This window comes from Apteryx mantelli, chromosome 6 (genome assembly GCF_036417845.1).
Source record: "Apteryx mantelli isolate bAptMan1 chromosome 6, bAptMan1.hap1, whole genome shotgun sequence".
Classification (NCBI taxonomy): Eukaryota; Metazoa; Chordata; class Aves; order Apterygiformes; family Apterygidae; genus Apteryx; species Apteryx mantelli.
Genome location: NC_089983.1, coordinates 14,008,150 through 14,028,339, shown reverse-complemented (window position 1 = coordinate 14,028,339; position 20,190 = coordinate 14,008,150). Strand labels below are relative to the sequence as shown.

General features: G+C 42.8%; 1 protein-coding gene across 6 annotated transcripts in view; it reads left to right on the top strand.

Annotated features, from left to right (window-relative positions):
* PLEKHM3 (pleckstrin homology domain containing M3) overlaps positions 1 to 20,190 on the top strand; it is a 129,030-nt gene that overhangs the window by 80,775 nt on the left and 28,065 nt on the right. For 2 of the 6 annotated variants that reach the window (XM_067298816.1, XM_067298815.1), the window contains exon 8: positions 8,119 to 14,531. The exons of 3 other annotated variants lie outside the window; for them this stretch is intronic. In XM_067298816.1, the coding sequence (XP_067154917.1) occupies positions 8,119 to 8,296 (178 nt within the window). In that variant the 3' untranslated portion in view covers positions 8,297 to 14,531. Of the gene's footprint in view, positions 1 to 8,118; positions 14,532 to 20,190 lie in introns of those variants that run through there. One more of the 6 variants, XR_010884528.1, reaches the window with a different exon arrangement.

The following is a 20,190-nucleotide window of genomic DNA, read 5'->3' as shown; positions in this document are numbered from 1 at the left end:
CCTGCCTGTGGGGCACTAATGGTTTTCTCTCCTCTCCAGCGAGCTGCCTGCTTTTCCCCAAATTGATGGGGATTTAACACCTCTGGCCATTTTGCAGATGTGTCGGATGTAGTTGACCTTGGCTCGTGGGTACTGCTGTGACTGGATGGGGAGCGGAGGCAGCATGGGCTGCGGGGCAGCTGGCGGCGAGCCCAGGGCGGCTGAGCTGGGGACAGGAGGTTCCTTCGGTGGCGGCTCCCCCCTCCTGGGGCACTTCCCCGGCAGCTCATCTAACCCACGCTGTGTGTAAGGGAGGTTAACCCTGGTCTTGCCTTGTCTATGGAGGTACCCTGTAGTGTGTCATTCTGCCGTCTTGACGTGGCTCTCCTTGGTGAGTCCTGTCAGCACAAACTGCTGGCTGCCACCTGGAACCAGTTCACCTCTCTGCACTGGTTTCCACAGCACACACGCTGGGCTGATGCATGGCAATTAGTTGTTCATGCTATGACTTTACCCTCCAAGGCCAGCCCAGAACCCAGCCACTCCCTAAAAAACAAGAAGCATCGTCATGCCGTGCTAGCACACCAAGGGTAAGCCCCACCTAGCGAGAGCGGATGTAGAGAGGAGGACTATGATTATGCTTTGAATCACCACCTCTGCCCAGTGCTGGCTCTCGGAGCCCTGGATTCATCATTTAGAATGAATTTCAAATGTAATGATTTCAAGTTTCATGCAGTGGGTAGAGGACTCTGTTCTAGTTTTTGTATGGCTTTCCCCCCCCCGAGAGGCACTTTTTTTTTTTCTAAAGGCTGAAGTATTAACAGTTTTTAAGTGTGGTATTTAAAAAAAAAAAGCCATAAGTATGTTGTGAAAGGAAAGGGAGGGAGGGCATTATCCTAACAAGCTCCTTCTAGGGGCAAATCAATGCTGTATTAGTGCCAACTTTCTTACATTCGTTTACTACACTGGAGTCCCTTTTTCCTCCCTAGACAGGCTCCTCGGATTCATTCCTAGGCAACTGTGATAATATTGCTGCACGTGTGTGTCAGGCATTGATTGCCTTTGGGGCTTTTTTGTGTTGTCAGTGAACACAAGCTAGTCCATTTTTTTTCCTTGTGTTTTGCTAAAGTCTCCGAGAGTTCTGGAGGGCACCGGTACAATATTCACAGCTGAGCAATTCAGAAGTACTTGCAGGCAGGCACATGTGCCTGGCATGGCATGGTGAGCAAGTTGGAAACCCCTAGACAAGGCTTGTTTAAGCTACTGTGTTTTGCTCTTTGGTTTTTTTAATAGCCAATTACAGATGGCTTAGTACTTTGGATGCTTAGTGCATGTTTGGCATCATCTAAAGAAAATATAATGAACAACCCATGTTTTTTCTTATTTTCACTCTTTGTGGGGAAGAAAAATAATAACCTGAAGAGGTCTAGGCAATGAAGGGCTTAGTTCTAAATCAAATCCTTAGTGAAACTCCCTTCAAGGGATTGCTTACTTGAGCAAATGCATGCAAAATCTGGCACAGGGGAAGTTGTTCTTCTATGAAAAAATAAAAACATGTGAAGTTACAAGAGAGAAAGGATGATGGGTGTTTATAGCACTGCACTGAGATAGGAGAGAGCTGTTTTCATTTCTCAGCTCTTCTAAGAGCTCCTGGCAGACCTCAAGCAAGTCAGTTCCCCTCTTGTTCCCATTTGTAAAATGGGAATGCTGGTATATCTCTTATCCGCCATGTGTTCATTTCAGGGATGAACAGGTTTTGCATAGCTGTGGGCCACCTGAATTCCCAGCTAGGTGTTTGGAAGCCCAGGCAGTACAACCCCACGTGCGTGGTACCAAAGCTGGCTCTTTTTGGCCAGTTCCATCACCTTCATCCCAGCATGGTCATGCTGGCAGCCTGCCAGCCCGTAAGGTTCCTAGAAGCCAGCTAAAACTGCCTTGCAGACCACGTTCTAGGCCACCAGTTGACCATTCCTGGTTTATTTTGTCTGTTCAAGGTGAAAGACCTTTGAGGCAGTCTGCCTCTTTGTGCGGCAGCCCCTCTTTGGCACCTAAATAGTGGCCTAATACAGAGGAGAAATACAAGTATAATCAATTGGTTGTGCAGAATCTAGAATTATTTGAGCAATAAGGCTGTGAAATACATGAGGGAAGCATGAAAACAATTTGCCAGAATTTACAGTTTGCCAAATATTGATATGAATATGTATAAAAAGTCCATACTCAATGGGACGTATTAATATTGGCTGTTCCTCAGCACAGAAGGAATGATTTTGTGCTTTTAATGTAGAAAGGGTTTTCTTTTGTAAGTAATAATAATAATAATAATAATAGCAATATAAAGCCTGTCTGGCTGTGGAAGGTTTGCTCTTTCTCTCTCTTTTCAATGCAATAGAAATTATTTAGGGGATGAATAATTCTCTGCATTTCTATTACTCCAGCATAAAAAAAAAAATACTCTAGCATTAAAACATAAAACACCCCCTGTTGTCTCAACAGAAATTGAGTTGGTCAGGAAAGAGCAAAGAAACAGAGAAAATACCAAAATAGAAAGGAAGCTATTTAAGATGCCTTCTTAGAAGGCTGAAAGTCAGTATGAAAGCAACATGCTCTATTCACCTATTCTACAAATCATGCTTGAAAAATAGCAAGATGCTATTAATGTGCAGTATCACAATATCATTTGTTACAGAAGAAAACATGAAAGGCTTGAATAACTACAGGCTCATCAGCTTATTGTCAGTACTATATTGAAGTCTCACAAAAGATATAAAGACTTTTTGGCCTCTAGCCAAAGAACGGAAGAAGATTCAGAAATAATACCTGAACCATGAATTACCTATGACAATAACCAGGGTTAAGAGCAAGATAACTAAGTGTAGTGAACTATTATGCAAGCTTTTTGTAGACTACAAAATGTATTTCGTCTCTGGGGAAATAAAAACATTTTAGAACACTGAGGTTTGCAGATAGATGTAAGAAAAGCTGTGAAACTCCCATAGAAAAACCTGGTTGCAGACTGGTTTTAGACAGTCAGAGAACGAACAGTATTGGTGGCTGCCAACCACCTAACTCTTTTTTTAACCTCTGTCAAGCTGTTTGAAAACTGTTCACTATGGAATTGTTCTATTTTGGCTGCAGTCCTTAAACTATCAGATTTTTCAGCAAAGTTTACATGCTGAATGTAGAGTGCTTCTGAAATATCTGACCCTGGACCTAGACACTGATATTCGGATCTGACGACAGCAAAACTCAACCCCTCTTCTCTGGGAAAGTCCAGCAGAAATGCTGGCATGAGTAGGACCCCCAAGAAGACTGGAGCAGACCTGAATCTGCCTTAGATTTGCTACTGTTTCTTGGGAGCACCTATATAACTGAAAGAGGGGTTTAGCAGAAGTATTTTCAGTGTTTGCTGGATGGGGATATATGAGGACACTGAGGTAGGAAGATGTAACTAATTCGCGCTGAACTCTTAAGGGCATACCCTGCTCAGTGGTGATTTTCATTACTTACTGTTGTAGTAAGCCTTTTTGTAAGTGCAGGTTTAGGAAAAGGGACCCTGCAGAGTTTAGATTTGGCAGGCACAGGCTGCCTGTGCAGATGCTGCGTGGATGAGGGATAATATACATTATGCTCCCAGATATTCCAGAGACCGCTCTTCAAAGCCAAATAACCGTAGCCAGCTTGTTCTAAAACGTAGACCTAGGAAAGCTGTGGAAGCCAAGGAAAGCTGATAGTTTTGTGAAGTTGTCGGGTTTTTATTTTATTATAAACCAGAGGGCAGCATGTTATTAACATTTAATATTTTTGTAGTGTGAATGAGAGAAGGAAAAAGCATGCCTGGCCTGATGTCACCTGGCATCAATATTTGCTCACTGGAGGGAGAGCTGGGTTTGATTTCTCAGTTCGCACAGGGAAAAGGCCGCGCTGTTTGACCTAGCACCAACCCCAGCAGTTTCTCCAGCACAGGTCAGTCTGACAGGTCTGCTTGCTCCTCTCTGAGGATGGCAGCCATGATGGGAGTCCGGAAGGGGCATGGGAAGAAACCTGCGGCAGCTCTGGCGAGACTGTAGGAGTCCCATGGGACGGGAGTGAGGAGAGAACGCTCCGTAAATCATTGTGCCAAGGGAGGCAAAATCACTGGCCGACTTCAGCAGAGGGGAAAAATGATGTTCTCCTCCATCCTTCAGCAGGGAAGTGTTCAGTTGCATAGACACATCTATACACTTACTCTTGTGTAGGTGCCCAGATTGCCAGCCTGACAAACCCCAGCTTTTTAATTTTTATTCTGTTCTCTACCTTCTTGAAAAGTAAAAAAGGTAGTTCTTGTCTTTTATTTTCTGTGAATTCCAACAGTGCTGTTCTGTTTGTCAGAAACTCTACAAAAGGATCTGAAGAAAGGCGTAGAAAGAATTCTGTGAGATCAGTTTTCCAAAGCAAGTATCATTGCAGAAGTGCAGGTGGATCACCGTTTTTCCTAACACAGGTGCTGCTGTTGCCTTCGGAAGATAGAGTTGCTACTAATCCAGCTTCTGGACATCTCGGTTTGCCAAGGAGATGGGCTGGGTGGGGAAGCGATCTGTATTGTCGGGGCTATATTGTGGCATGGTATGGGTTACATGCATGCGGCTCGATCAGAGTATTTGTAAGCCAGGTTTTACTTTTGGAATCCAGTTCAAGTTCAGATCAGTTTTGTTCACAGTTTTGTTGTTCCCTCCCATCATTGAACTTGCAGCTACTGGGTGACATTTAAGCAGAAGGGCAATTGATGAAGCAGTTAAGCTGTTGGACTGGGTGTTTGAATTTTAATGTGTGTAAAAGCACCCACAACATCAAAGTGGGGCTTACTTGGAGTTTTGAATCTAGGAAAAAAAATCAGTTTGAAAAGAGAGAGTTCCTGAATGCCTTTAAGAGTAAGCTCTGCAGCTCTAGAGTTGTGATGCAGAACTGAATATGGGATCAACACCTGAAGTGCAAAGTAGCCCTGATGTTTTAGTCTCCAGTAATCCTCTTGGGAGGCAGCTTCCTATGCTGAGCGCAATATTTTAAGCAATGTGTAACCATTTAACCTTGCAAGTCCAGCATTTTACATGAAACCCTTTGGGTGAGAGAAAAACCCCAGTACTGCTTTTCTAGGACTCCTTGTCTTTTGGTCTTTGTTTCATAGCATACAGAGAAAGTAGAAAGATGTTTATTTTGTTAAACAAAAATATATTGTTTGAAAAAAAACATCTGTCTGTCCAAGGTCTTTATGCCAAGAGATAGACTTAAGAACAGATGATCAAGAAGAAACACCAGGCTGGTGTTCTTAGCCCTAATGGCCCTTTTTTGATGCAACAATGGAGGTAAAATCAGACTTCAGGATTGAATAAGAAGCAATCTGTTTGTAATATTCCAAGAAGAAATACAGTTTTGGTGGGGCTTTTCTGTCATCAATGGAAAACTTCTCCCAGTGAGATGAGGAATGTTTAACCAGTTGACATTTCCAGGGTCACTTAACACTGTTTATATAAATTCCTCTTTGTGGCTTTAAATTTGGCATGATGAAAAATAAAGGTGTAGATGGCTTGTACTAGTACAGCTCCATCACTTTCGAGGGAGTAACTTACTGCTTCCCAAAATGCACAACAGGAGCAACATTGGCCCTAAATGATGGAGTTTCTTTAGCAGTGAGAAGATACAGACACGTGGTGAAGTCTGACGCAGTCATCCTCTCATGTGGTCTCTCCAGAGAGCAAGAGGCAGCTTTGTCCGTCTGCGCTGTGTCTGCTTCGTGCGTCAGTGTGGGGTCTTGCTCCAAGCCTCAGCTACTCCACCGCCACCAAAGCTGCAGACATCTCTTCTCTCTCTTTTGGTTTTGAAGGATATGAGGAGTTTGTTAATTTTTTCCACTAAGCTTATTTTCGAAAAATGAATTCATATTATTTTAAACACTGTTAATCTTTAATTGTTTTCTCTGTGGATGACCTTTGACTGGAGGAGCAGGTGTGCTGGCTCCTCTCTAATCCTGCTGGCATCCATTTCAGCAGCAATTTCTGATAAGTTTTGTCACCTCTGTGAGTACTGGGGAGAATTATTGAGCGAGCATAGGGAGTGGCAGTGCAAGAACATAAAATTACGCTCCTCATCAATCATTACCCTCTAGCAACTTCCAGAGCATTGTAAATTGCTGACTAACAAGGGCGAATTAGCTTGATAAAATCACCATTAGTGTCAGTTCCGAATGATGGAAAGTTTTAAAGCTGTGGCTGTCCACTCTGTCTGCCTCTCATCCGTTAGCATGTCTGTTCATGGAGATCCCAATCCAGCAGAGCACATAAGCACATGCTTTATTTAGGCAGATCACTAATCCCGAGAAAATCACTGGGATACCAGTCCTAAGCATGTGTTTATGTGCTTTACTGGAACAGAGCCATAACACACATTCTCTTTCTGATCACACGAATGATAAATATCTGCATGAGCTGGTTTCTAGATTCAAAAACTGATTTGGACTTGTCAGCTGGACTTAGAAATATGAGCACGAGAATCAAGTTTTAGTGAAAAAGAGCATAATATTGAACAGATATAAGGCATTATACTTTACTTAGCTTCTTTAACCTTACTTGTCTTTTCTGCTATTTGAATTTTATTGGTTCATGCTAGCTAAGGATTTGCCTTTCTAAGCCTCTGCATAGCCATCTCAAAGCTCTGCAGTGCCTAAAATTTAGACCATGCTTGGAGCCATGTATAGAACTTAAAGTATAGCCAGCTCAAGAATTGCTTTTTAAAAGTTATAGAGGCAAATGCAGCCAATATAGTTAATAAAGCAGACTGTATTAGCTTATGAACTTTTCTCAGTGTTGCCAGACTGCAGGCTGAATATCACAGATTGTTTTTAAAGGTAGCTTTTATTTGCCTTTTGGTTTCTCAGTGTTTAGAGTTTATTTCTTCATGTTTTCAGTTTTCTTCACAATCTTGAAGGCAAGAACCTTACTTCTAAAAAACACAAAACAAAAAAAACCCTACCCAAATAAATGAGTAAAGGCATAATAATGGAGGCTTGGATTCTCACATAATCATTTGACTACAGTAGCTGCTACAGGAAAGTACAAGGCATTGCAAGACTTACCACAAACTCACAAGGCTGATCAATGCCCCTTGTTTATATTGAAAAATTGCTCTAAAGATTCATGTTTTGTTGCTTTTATTATTTATTTATGCAAGTGTAAACAAAGACTTTGCATCTCTGACGCTGTCATCCTTTTATTTTTTTCATTTGATACAAAGCTGCAGTAAGACAGTAACTTACTCATAACTACAGATAGGTATTTGCATTGAAAAGATGAGACTGTCCAGCTCTTCAGCTCTAACCCACTCCACAAGAACCATCTAGGGCTGGGCGTTGACCTGCTGTGACATTACATCCATGGGCTCAGAGTGCCCTCAAAGTAATCCAGTCACCTTCGCAGAGCATTTGATTTGTCCAAAGTTATCATATCACATTCTAGAAAAAAAAAACACAGCTTTGAATGCCGGGAGCTACAGTTATGATGATCTAGTGTTACCTTCCACATGACACAGAGCAGAAAATATAGTCTGCTCATTTTCCATGTTTCATTTTTTGTTTGTTGAATGACTTTTTTCCTGCTATTGAAGTGGCCTGCACTTTACTTTTTCCAGAGTAGCTGACCACACCACTGGAATTTTAATGAGCAAAATGTCATCTTTATTGCTCCAAATGCCAAAATACATCTTAATGGAAATGAATATTTCTTCGCTTAGAAACCAAAGCAGCAGACTTGTCTTTCATAAACCAAAAAATATGTCGATATTCTGTGAAAGACCTGAATGCTAGTCTTTAAGAAGATAAGTATTAGTCCTTTTAATGATTTCTGTCCCAGAAGTGGAAATGCTGGGATGGATTCTCAGCAAGTGCAAGTGGATGGAAGTCAACTGATTTTGGTAGCCCTGAGGGGCTTTACAGCAGCAGAAGTGTGGGCAAGCTCGTGTCTTATGCAGCTTCCCCCCTTTTGAACTACAGCACTCCTGGAGCTATCACAACCGTTTGAAGGAATGTCTGCTGCCCACAATCCTTTTGAAGTCCATTGCATGCTCTGGTCGTATTTTGTCATTCATTTTGATGCTAATTTGTGTTTGCAGGTGTGAAAGCTGTGGTGCTGTCTTCCACTCTGAGTGCAAAGTGAAGGCCGTACCATGCCCTCGGTGTGTGCGTAAAGAGTTGCAGAAGAAGCAGAAATCCTTCTGGAGGCGACTGAATATGGATGAAAACTTCGAAGAGTCTTACAATATGTTTGAGTTGTCATATCAGAACACATGACTGCCTTAAGGCAATGGCCAGCCTGAAGAGAATCTCTTCCCCATTTGCCAGCTCAAGCAACTTCTCAGCTTAGACAGGCAGAAATCTTTTTGCAAAATAATGTCTGACCACCTTCTTCATCTGTGAATAGCAGCTGCCAAAGTGGCCACAAAGCCTTATTGGCTTTGAAATACTGATGGCCAAATTGCATTTTGCGTTGAAGTCCAGCCAGTAGCTCTCATACAAAATGTGGTTTACTTGAAATGCTTTAGGTCTAACTAATTAAGCACCCAAACTTTTCTTTTCCACCTCTGGAGAAGACTTTTCCTCAAGGCAGAAAGTATTTCCTGCCATGACCACATTCTTTATTATTATTTTTGGTGTTGCTCATTTAGAATTGATGGCTCATCTACTTATTTATCTGTATTATTTATTATTAGCCTTGGCAGAGATTTTGGTGAGGTGTTTTACAGAACCCAATAGGGCAGGAGTGGTTTTAAGCCCACCTGCTCCATCTGACATGGACATGGGGTTGCATTTCCTCATGTTTCCAGCCAGAGAGCTATTTTTAAAGGATCAATGCATTTATTTGTCACTCCTCCCTGAGGAAAGAAAAGTATCTCCCATCAAACCTTTTTCAAGATGCTTGCAAGCATAAGATGCAGAGGAATTCCTTTAGCTATGTTTGTATATTTATAACCAGTCCCATGGAATATTACATAAGCAGATAAGCAGGGAACTTACTGCTGTTTTTGTTCAGGCTGGGTGTATCCGTCACTGAAGTCCATTCAGTTTTACGATAGTTATTCTTGATCTTTCTGAGGCCGCATCCTCATCTCCAATAACATGATGTTGGTTCTGACCTCCTGCCACTTTCACATTTGAAGACACTGTAAGTGTTCACATTGGTTTTGTTTTTATCACATGAAGTTTACTTGACCTGCTTCTCTAACCTCAGCCTCCTAGACTGTTAGACAGAAAAGTGTCTTGTCCTCCTTAGTTAGAAAATATCTCCAAAATTGTGAAACATATTTATTTCCTTTGCTGTGTTCATGTGCAATTTGTGTCCCACGTTCTCTGGAAGCTCTAAGGATTTTATACTTCTATAGTGACTTGTGTGGTGGAGAGAGAAGTTCTTCGAGGTATGGTTCTGCCTCATGTACCTGGAACACAGGGAAGTATTAAACATGGTACATTGCGTATATTGTGAAAGAGGAGTAAGTGATAGATTCAACTGGGGAAATATGTGTGTGTCACCACTGACAGTCTGTTTAATTCATTATGGTGTCACCTCTAGTGGGTACTTGGAGATCCTCCTCACTTGAATCGACATTCTTAACTCTTTCTCCAGACCCTGTAGTAATGCGTATTGCATACATATGAATGCATTCATATATATGTACATATATACATATGTGTCTATAGAAAGCAAATACGGTTTCAGGAAAAAAATCCACAGTCGTGCATGTGTATTTTTTCTCTCTTTTCACATAGGTTTGTTAAAATGCAGAATATTGATCTTTGCTTACTACATAATCTGTGGGCTGTTGTATTCAAGGCAGAAAGCAGTCTTGATCATTGAAGCAGCTCACTACTTACTGAACTATTTTAAGTAAAAGAACAGGGTACATCATGCTTATGTTAAGGGCCAAGAAAGCTACAAAGAATTGCCTTGTACTGGAGTATAATTAGTTACCTTTTCCAGCCTCCAGTCAAAGAAAGTAGCAGAATTGGAGCTTTTTCAAATGAGTGCAAGTACTATACGTATAGAAGCATGTTTATATCTGTATACATTAGACAACCAGTGCCTTTTTTTTCCAGAAGTCCTTCTCACGGTGGGTTTTTTTTGTTTTAGAAGGAAGTGAGGGTTTTTTTCCATGTTCTTGGCAGAATAGTATAGGGATTCCCATATTTAACAAATTTGGTGAATCATGTACTTTTATTACTAAAATTAATACTTCCCCTACACAAGGACTGCTGTGCCTCAGCTCACTGTTTTTCATGTGAAATGAGTTGCTTTCAGCTATCATCCTTAATGCTCCTTGCAGGTCCATTCCCATGTGAAGAATTCCCTGCATGTTCACAAATGCAAACACCGGGGACGTGCTGTGGAATTAGTCATGCAAACAGGAACTGCAGTAGTACTGGCTGAATAAACAGTACGCTCCCATGTTATTTTCAGCGTGTGTCACTGAGACCAGTCCTATGGCAAAGCCAGTAGCTCTGAAACTGTCAGGACTTGGCAAGTACTATTTTGAGTTGGCTGCAGACATACTGGTGGGTCATTAAAGAAAAAAAGGTAGTGTTTTTCATGCTGTAATGCATTGGAATTTGAGAGCCAGTTTCTAAAATAGATACATGTTCATTTCCACCTTGGAAAAGTAATATAACCTTCTCTGGTAGCTATAGGAGCAGAGTGTAATGTGGAAGATATTTTCTTCTCAGGGATGCCTAGCTCCTATCCATAAGAAGTTATTCTGTATAGATGTGCATGGCAGGATATAGTGTTCTGCCTAGGAGACAAAGGTCTAGTCTTCTGTTCTTTCAAGAGCGTAACTAAGGCCTGATCTTGTCCTCAGGAAGTATGCGTGGAGTAGGAACAAGCCCAGTTCATTTTTCAGGACTGCAAGGCAAAAGAATAAACAGAAACTGCTGCTCGTATTACCAACTCTAAAAGGACAGTTTTCCTACAAAAGCCGCCTGGTAGCTGGGACAGAGCCTGGGTTTCTGTAGGTGGTTTGGCTTTCCAACAACACTTTACCCTTGCGTGGTTGTCTCTGTTGTAGTAATATAGTGTTGCTGTGCGCTGGTCCCCAGTACTACTGTTTTCCCATTCTGCTTCCCATAGCCTGCCACGTGCTGTGGTCTGTAGACTTCTGGGTGGGCACCAGCTGGAAGAGTACCTGGGATCTTTCCAAATTGGGCAAATCTCTCTCCCCACCACATAAAAGTGGAACTTACATATTGGTACTTCTTGTCCTGTGTTGTCCTGTCCGCGTGTGAAGTAAGTTTGAACAATAACATTTCATTGTGAATCAAATAGAAAATGCGCTGCTTGTCTCCTTCGCAAAGAAAGTGCTGTCTTAGCATATGGAGGAGGCATTGATCCATACATCCAGTTACTGCTGTTATTTGCATGTACAGAACTTAAAATCACTGTAGAAATAGAGTGCTTCACAGAAATGGACTGTCACCTGACTCTTTACAACTACACAGAATATTTCAAATCTCAGTTTAGTTAGTCTGAGATTTTTTAACACAGGACAATGTAGAGATATTTATTCAACCCTCTTTCTTTTCCTCTTTCATCCACACCCTCTAGCTTTCCTTTAATGGGGGAAGGATGTATCCAGGGGATGCAAACTTCAGCTTTTTTAATATTGTCAAACCATAGAGAAATTCGCAAAGTCTCGCTGAATTTTGTTGTCTGAATCCATCCTTGTCCTAATCTGTCTGTAAAACGCATCTTTAGGCATCAGTGTTTGGGTTTTTACTGGTAAACTATTCTTGTTAAGTTAATTTTTAGTGTTCTTGCTGCACTAAAATCAGGAAAATGAGAAGGGCCCTTCTGCATTCATTTACTCCCCCTGCCCTGAAATATTTGGATCTCCTATGCAGAAACCTTTCTCTCACCTTTCCGTGTCTGTCTTAGGTGATGAAAAATGATTGCTTTGTGATATGACACAATGTCCTGGTTGGCACTTACCAGTATGAACTCATTGCTGGGCTGATAGAAACTGATAGTTGTGCTGGTTTCATAGATAAGTGAGGTAAGATCCTTTCTGGTGAGAAATTTGAGTTCTTCATGGTACTCCACAGGCTTTGATGGCCCTCTTAGGAATGAATCATCAGGGTACCTCTAGCGATGTTCTTTTTAAGGCTTCTCTTAATAATTAATACCAGGATACTGTGCATATTATAATGGATTGATGATAATGTCCTCCAAGACTTAAAAAAAAATAAAAAGCAGCTTAGGGTGTCTGATTACAATGAAATGGGGAAGCTGCAAAGTTCTATTTTGTTTTTTCCCTGTAGCAACAGAAGCCATTGAGTTTCCTGTGCTTTCTAAGGTCGTGGGCTGGATTGCAACCAACCGTTGGTCTATATAAAAGGAATTATAATCATTTTTAATCTTATCTCTTGTTTTCTGCTGCTCTGCTGCAAGCCAGTTCCCTCCCTTCTTCTCACTGTATCTTTCTGTCGTCTTTGCTCAGAATGATGAGCCTACAGCTAGACTTCAAGCTTTGTAGTTCATTGTGTTGATGTTGAACCAGTCGCATCCAATCATTCTCTCCTTCATAATTTGCCTTCCAATTTTCCCTTCCCAGTAGGAGTGCCTTACAGTACTGTATATTAGCATCTATCTTCCTATTTTGGATTCCCTGATTGAATCTGCTTTTGATTAACTTGTAGACTTAAACTGAAACTGTCCCATGGCTGCACATGCTGCTTTGCAGGGGCAGCTGAGTAAATCAGTTTGCTTGTTCTGCCCTCATGAAGTGAGCTCTACAGACTACATATATGAGCTCTGAAGACACCAAGCTGCATGGAAATCCCTCACTTTTGCTTAACTTGGTGCCTTAAATTTTCAAAAATGAAGACTCTTGTCAGGAATGCTCTGCCACGATGCAGCGTATTTGGCATTGAGCTGTGAACCCTAGCTCCTGGCAGTTCCTGTCTTGCTAGGTATGATGACCATAAAATTTATTTACCATCTATGCTTTGAGAGGGAAAGATGGGAAATGTTAACATGGAGAAGGTGCTGTTTTATTACTGATATTCTGGAGAATAGCTGGGCTTCTCTTCAGCAGGAAATGAGATTGTGCTTACATGAGACCTTTAGGAGTTGTGCATTATAATACTGGCGAGCGTTGGGCATGGGAACAGGCTCAGGTCATGAGACCAGTGGCCAGCGCATGCCATGTGGAGAGGGCGTCCTGCTCGGCCTCCCTGCCCACACTGCAGAGCAGGGTCGGTACTGTGGTGGAAAAGGCATTTCCTCAAAGCCGAGTTGACTGCAGCCTGGTTCTCTGAAGACTAACCCAGCGAGGGTTTGGGCAGTTTTATGTTAGAGAGGGGGTTAACCTGCTTAAATTTTAGCAAATAAGCAGCTAACCCTTCTAGCATGTGTGTCAGTCCTGGACACGTGTCTATACTGATTGTGATCTTTTAAGTCCACTTTTGACACCGGTGGCAGGAATCCCATTTGAAAATGGCAGTCCTGTCACTGCATTTTAGCAGTGAAGTAAGGAGACAGCCCAGAGGATAGTGCGCATGGTCCTTCTTTACTTGAAAACCGCAGTGTGCACACTGACTTGGGACATATCTTCAAATGCCAGTTGCCTCCAAATCCCTTAGAGTGGTCATTAATCCAAATCACAAGGACGCCTCTCGTGGGCAGCACCAGAGCAGTCCAGGCCTGGAAAGCTATTAACTGTCTAGGACCAAAGTGTATTAGGCCTCGTCTTTGTACTCAAGCGTCAGTGGCTCAATTATTTATTTATTCATGCCTAATCAGTGCTTTAAACTAATATAAATCCTTGAAAACACACTGCCGTTTTGGTGGAAAAAGGATTTATTTCAGTTTTGCTTATGCACTTGTCTACAAAGTTGATCTTGTTTAAAAAAGGTGTGCGTTTTCAAACTGATTTTTAATGACATTGACACCTATTATAGCAGGTTAGCTGTATAATCCCTTCTGTACTTGAGCTAAACAAAGTAAAAATTCATAAGCAAAAAGGATGTTTGAAAGGTTTTGCACCTAAGCTATAAAGACGGCTTCAAAACTGACTTGAGTTCAATCAAAGCAATTTTGAGGATGGGGGTCTGACTGACAGAGAGCTGAGCTACTGCTGTCTGTGTCGGTCTGGGCTTTCCTTCCCTCCCGAGCACCCAGGTCACCTACAGCACTTACGGATGGATTTTAGCACTAGTGGCAGTGCACCCCAAGTTTTTTGAAAACCACTATGTGTGTGCACTACTCTATCTGTTAACTTATTGGCAACATCATTATTTGTGTTTCGTTGCTCTTGTTTGTTTTGGTTTATTTACTTTTGACAAGGATTTTTTAAATTATCTGCAACTGTTGGGCAATAGTCTTAATTTATTATTGATGTGTAATGACATTCTAATTTAAATTCAGTGAGTTGAATTGCTTGTTGACACTTGAGCAGGGTTTCTTTGGGTCATTTGTGACAGCATCAGAGCACCAGTCCCTCGTGTATAAAGGCAACTCTCAATAAATACTACAAAAACATTATTTGTGTCCTTATTAATTTGCCTTCTGCTGGGTACTGTGCCATGAGTAGGACAAAAGCTTTGAAAGAATGCTAGTTTCCTTAAAAAAGCTAAGCTGCTGGTGAAAGTGTTCCAAATCTAAGCAAAGTATATTTACTGTTCTCAGGTCTGAGCCAGGAAGTCTCTGGAAATACCGTCAATGACTGCACCAGGCTTTGGGTATTTGGATTTCTGATTAAATCTCTTAAGCTTTTTCAGAAGTCATGATTGCCTGGATTTTTAAAGGTGATGAGCCCCAGCAGCTCCCAGTGGAGCTTACTGGGAGCAGTTGTTGGTTGGCACCTTTGGACACCAAGCTCCTGCACGGCGTGCAGGAGGTGTAGGGAGGCTGCTCTTCCTGCCACCGCAATGCAGCCTCTGCGCGTGGCTGCCCTGTGGACCTCTACCAGAAGGTCCAGGTTAAGGGCCTGAATAAGGGAGGCACCTTCCAGTTGTACTGAAGGGCTAGAGCCCTGGGAGGGCAGGATCATGCCCACACTGTAGGGGTTTCTAACTCAGACAGCTCTGTCTGGCTCCTGGAGGAGCAGGCATGATTGCTGCTCTCCTGAGCTGCCTTCTCCTGATGCACCAGGCAAGGACCTTCAGCAGCTCCACAGGGCCTGGGATTTGGTAAGGACTGCAGAGACTGCAGTGCTGAGCTGCAGCAGAGCTAGAGACCAAAACCCACTGCCAGAGGGCCCCCCAGAGCGGCAGGGGGGATCCCCTCTCTCAATCTCCTCCTCAGAGAGACCAGAAGACCACCAGGAATGTCAGTCCTCTCTCCTGCAGGTACCTTTGGACTTCATCCCCACGATGAAATTGGCTATGAGCAACAGGTTAATGTTTGACTGGGACCACACAAGCTGCATGAGGGAACCATGTGCATGACCGTCTCTTCCTTCTTATTTGCTTTACAAGGTGAGCAAATTCGGTTACGACACCTCTGTCCCCTTTCACTGCCCCCTGCCCCCCTCACTTGCCAGAGTAAGAGACAGTGGGAAGGAAGCATCACTGCAGAACAGAGATCATGGGTCTGGCAAGCCCTGGGAGGAGCATTAGCCTTTGCTTGTTTTTCTTGTCCTCACACAACTGTATTTGTGCAGCTTCTTCTCCCCTCACCGCCCCTTCCCGACCTCCCTATTGTGCTCTGTTTCAATGTATGAACCCTTCACTGAAATGAGTTGCTAAAAGAACATATTCCAATAGCTGTTATAAGGAAACCTGGGGCTGGAGTTTCAGGCAAAATTTCTTCTGGTTTCGGTCAGGAGCTGAAGTGCTGGGATTTTTCTTCCTGTCATATGTTGTCATCACAACGGAGCTGTGCCCTGCAGTGAAGTGTGAGAATCCCAATAAAACCTTACATTGGCAGCCCTGTTCTTAATCCCCCCCAAAGCCATGCTTGTTGGGTAACTCTCTTAACCTTTTCTGTTAATTTATCAACTAGCCTTTAGCTCAGCAGGCCACAGAAAATCAGCCCTTCCAGGTCCCTTGGGAAACAGTAGAAAAACTGGTGTTTGCTTCAGATACTGAGCAATGGGGACAGACTAGCACCCACAGAGTATCCACCCTCCTTGTCTCCCTCATGGCTGACACCCCTCATTCTGGTGGGACAGGCAGTATTTTATAACCATATAAGCTTATGCATTAGGCAATATTAGATCACAGGCGAATCTCACAACCCCTTAGGCCCAACATACAGCCTTCTGGATTTTGTCCTTCCATGTTCTCTTTGCACATTAAATGCTTTACAGTAGATTGAACCAGGAATTTGATCATCTCATATGGCCAAGTCCGGTGAATGGTTTTATATCAACCTGAGCATGCCAAGCCAAGCTCCAGCTCTTCCCCTAAAGGTCAGGACAGATCATTTTAAAAAATAACCCTCTATCTCTTAGACCAAAATTAACAGTATTTGGCTTAATTCAGGAAGTGTCTCTATGACCAGTTCTCTATGACAAAGGAAAATGCACCCTGCAGTATCAGAACAGAAAGCATTTTCCTAAATGATGGATTTGTAAGGTCTGAGGTTAAGTCTCCGAACTTATCACTAGGTTTATTGTTTGTTTGATTGATTTTCTAAAAGGTGGCATAACTAGAATATAACCCTTCTTCCAGGAATCTGTAACAGTGATAAGTCTACAAGTTTAAGAAGTTTCGAGGACACTATCTAAAATAAATAAAATGGCCCAAGCTTTCTGTCCAGAACTGTGCTCCAGACTCAAGGAGACGCATTTATTCTTTTCATTCAACTTGTCAGGTTTCCATAATGTGTATAACATAATCCAGATTACAGTACAAGAATAAATTAACCCAAATGGAGCTGGCTTCCTCCCTTTTTCCTTAGGGCTGGAGAGGGGCCTTCCAGTTCTGAGGTTACCATAGATTTTCACTGAAAAAGGCATGCCGAGGACAAGTGAAATATTCTGGGAGTGGCCTTTTGTGTGCACGTAGCTCTGGACTGTCCTTTTAAAAGAGTTCTTGTTTAATTCAGTACTCTCCAAAACAGTGGTTCCATCTAGAGGCCTTAGTATTACCAATATGAGAAGGTGGTGAAAAGCATCTCAGATAGTCAGGTGTCACAAGTAAAACCAGACAAAGTCTCCAAGACAAGTAGGAATAAATTCCAACCATTTTAAGCATAGACAAATATAAACCTTGGCACCGAAGCTGCAAACATGCTAAAAAGTGGCTTCATTGTTTACAGTAAAAGACTCCTGATTTTCTATAATTGAATCTGAGGCATTAGCCTCAGATATAAAAAATGAGGTTATGAGGCTCATCTGGAAAGCAAGAGAAGTCAGATAAGAGCTTGTATTAAGGGCTGAACTTCACATGGACTTGATAGTTCCCAGGTGTTTATTGTGTAAGTACAGTAAGATGTGTTTAAAAGCAAGGAAGAAATTGTTAGTAACATTAAGTATTTTTTAAATGGATCTGTGTAAGAAAGTAATAGATGTAATCAGTGTGCGTGGAACAGTTCAGTCCAAAGTATCTTCATAACAGTAAAGTTTATAAATAAATCTCATCTGTGACAGTGCAGGAAGTACTGAAAGTACAGTGACGAAGGTGTGAAATGCGGTGAGCGGCTCTCTACTGAACTGTGCCTTGCCCTGCAAGTAATCCCCCTGATTTCCATGAGCAGGGGGTGCAGACTCCCGTGGGAGCAAGGTTAGGGGTGGAAGAACTGAGATCCCAGCATATTTCTGTCATCAGACATTGGTGTGCAATTGCTTGTGACATTGGTTGATGTTGTTTGTTGTGTACTTATTGCAAAATGTCCTGTTTGGCTTGGACTCTGCACTTTTGAAGAGCATTAGTCTCTTTGATTTAACAGACAGCATGATCGATCCTTTAAGCAGATACGAGCTCTCCTGACTTCAGTGAAAGCTGCAGTTTGTAAAGAACCAGAGTTGGGCTCCCAGTGTTTAGAGATGTGAGCTGTAGCAGTTTATAAAATTGGCAGATTCCTTGTACAATGAAGTAACTGGATGTGCATTCTGCACAGAGTTAACCCTGGGTAATAGCAGGTAAAAAAGAGAGAAAGTATAATAAAAGTATGGGTCTTTACTGTAGGTATTTACACAGTATTGATATTGTTAGCTGTGCTTAGAGATTTATGTCTAGTGTTACTGCACTGTCATAAAACAATAAAGTACTTCTGTGAAGGGCTTAGGGCAAAGGGGAGACAGAAAAGTCTCGCTGTATAAGGCCCTCCTCTAGCTCCTGTGGTAATCCGTGGGAATTTTTCCATAGCTGTCAGTAGGAGCCATATGGAGGCTGGCTAGGGGAAGGGGAGCAGAAGCAGCCTATGTGCTACATTCAGAGCAGGTAACTAGAGATTTTGTCTCAGGGAGGATATTCCCACCACCCAATTTTAGTAGCCTTGCACAGCTGATGAGTCTGCCTTGCAATCCATGGAGAGAGATGAGGGCTCCTCTGGGGAGCAGGGATTTATTTGAACTGAATTATCCTCTGGTGTTTTGTAGAAATGCTGGCAAGGCCCACAAAAACTGAGAGATGACATTAAGGAGAACACTGTGTTTACCGTGGCCTTCTGTCTTCACGGACGGAGCAGCCCCTCTGGCTGGTGGGAAATGTGCCGCTACGAGGGTGCTCATGGCAGCACTGCCAGGGCACCTTGCAGGCTGGTTTTAGCTCAGGTTGTGGTACGCTGCCCGAGTTGGACAACAGGGGTAAGGGTGTGTGTCAGGTCTTGCAGCAGAGGATGAATTAGGAGGTATGTCATGATAGATAGTGGCTTTTCATTTCCTTGCCTCTAAACACAGGACAGCACTAACAGAGGCACAATATAGCATTTGTGTGTTTAATACATGTTCCTTTTCCCAATTCCTCCAATGCAGGGACAATAGGCCAAGGTGCAATACGTACAGAAAGGTGGGGATTACTAGAGTCTCAAAATTTATGAGATTTCTGTAGAGCTTTAGCCCCTAATAATCTCAGGTTCCTTTATAAACCCTAAAAGAGCTGTGCTAGAAGAGATTCACTCTGGCCTGCAAGGATCAGCAGATCCCTGCTAGCCCCCTGCCCTCCACCCTATCCCCCTGCTCCCAAACAGATCAGCCTTCTTTGAATTGCTTCTCTGGTAGCTGTGGGTTGAACCAGCTGCCTGGGGAAAACAGTGTTCTTATCTTCATCTTCCCACTTTTGTGGCTTTCAGTTGGAGCATCCACGAAGCAAGGAGCATGCAGCTAGTCACTGTGCAGTTACTGTCCTGCAGTGGCCAAGGGGTCAGGCCGTGAGGCTAAGAGGGTTAGGGTTATTCCTGTGCTCCAGGGCCTCTCTCCGGTGCACCCTGGGCTTGGCACACTTTTGACTCTGGGCTGGAGTTTGGAGCCAGGTGCAGTGCATGGTTCTCTGTGAGTCTGTGACTCCAGTTTGTCTTCCCTGCTTGTTGTCTCTTCTTTTCGTGTGGTTACGATAATATTTCTTCTCCGAACCTTCCCAATACAGTGGGACCCATTAGTCTCAACACAGAAATGTATTGCTCTTTCACTAGATGTGGTTCCTATTTAGTTGTTCTCTTGTTGGATGCTACTGCATGGGAAGGTGTTGTGCTGCTTCTTTTCACATGAAGGAGATAATTCTTTTCCATCAAAGGTACTTAGCGGAAGTAGTTCCCCCCATAGCAGTCTCACAGCTGTCCTGCCCAAGGGTAGGAGAGATACGTGCTTCCTGACGCTGCTCCAAACAGTGCTTCTCAAAAATCAGCCACGTTCAGAAAAGAAAAACACCTCTGTCTCAAAGGGACTTCTCAGAGCCCTTCATAAACCTGACACTGCAAGCCCAGCATGCTGGCAAGCTGGGAGGGTCCCCTTGCATTCCCTGTCAGAAAGCAGTGCTCCATGCCTGCCAGTCTTCACTGTTCTCCCAGGGAACTGATTAGGGTTGTTTGCAAAACGGGTGGATAGGTGTTGAGCGCTTCAATATCTGACCCCACCTCCCTCAGCTGGCTGAACTAATTTTGGGCATAGGCCACTAGATCAGCCTTCCTCTCCAAGATCATACTTCTTATCGTGTCCTCTCTTGGAAGCATTGTCCATGCTGTTTCCTGCCCCAGATTTTATCTTAAAAGCTAATGAGTAGAGCTGAAATCTGTCTCTCGCTCATCAAATGCGTCG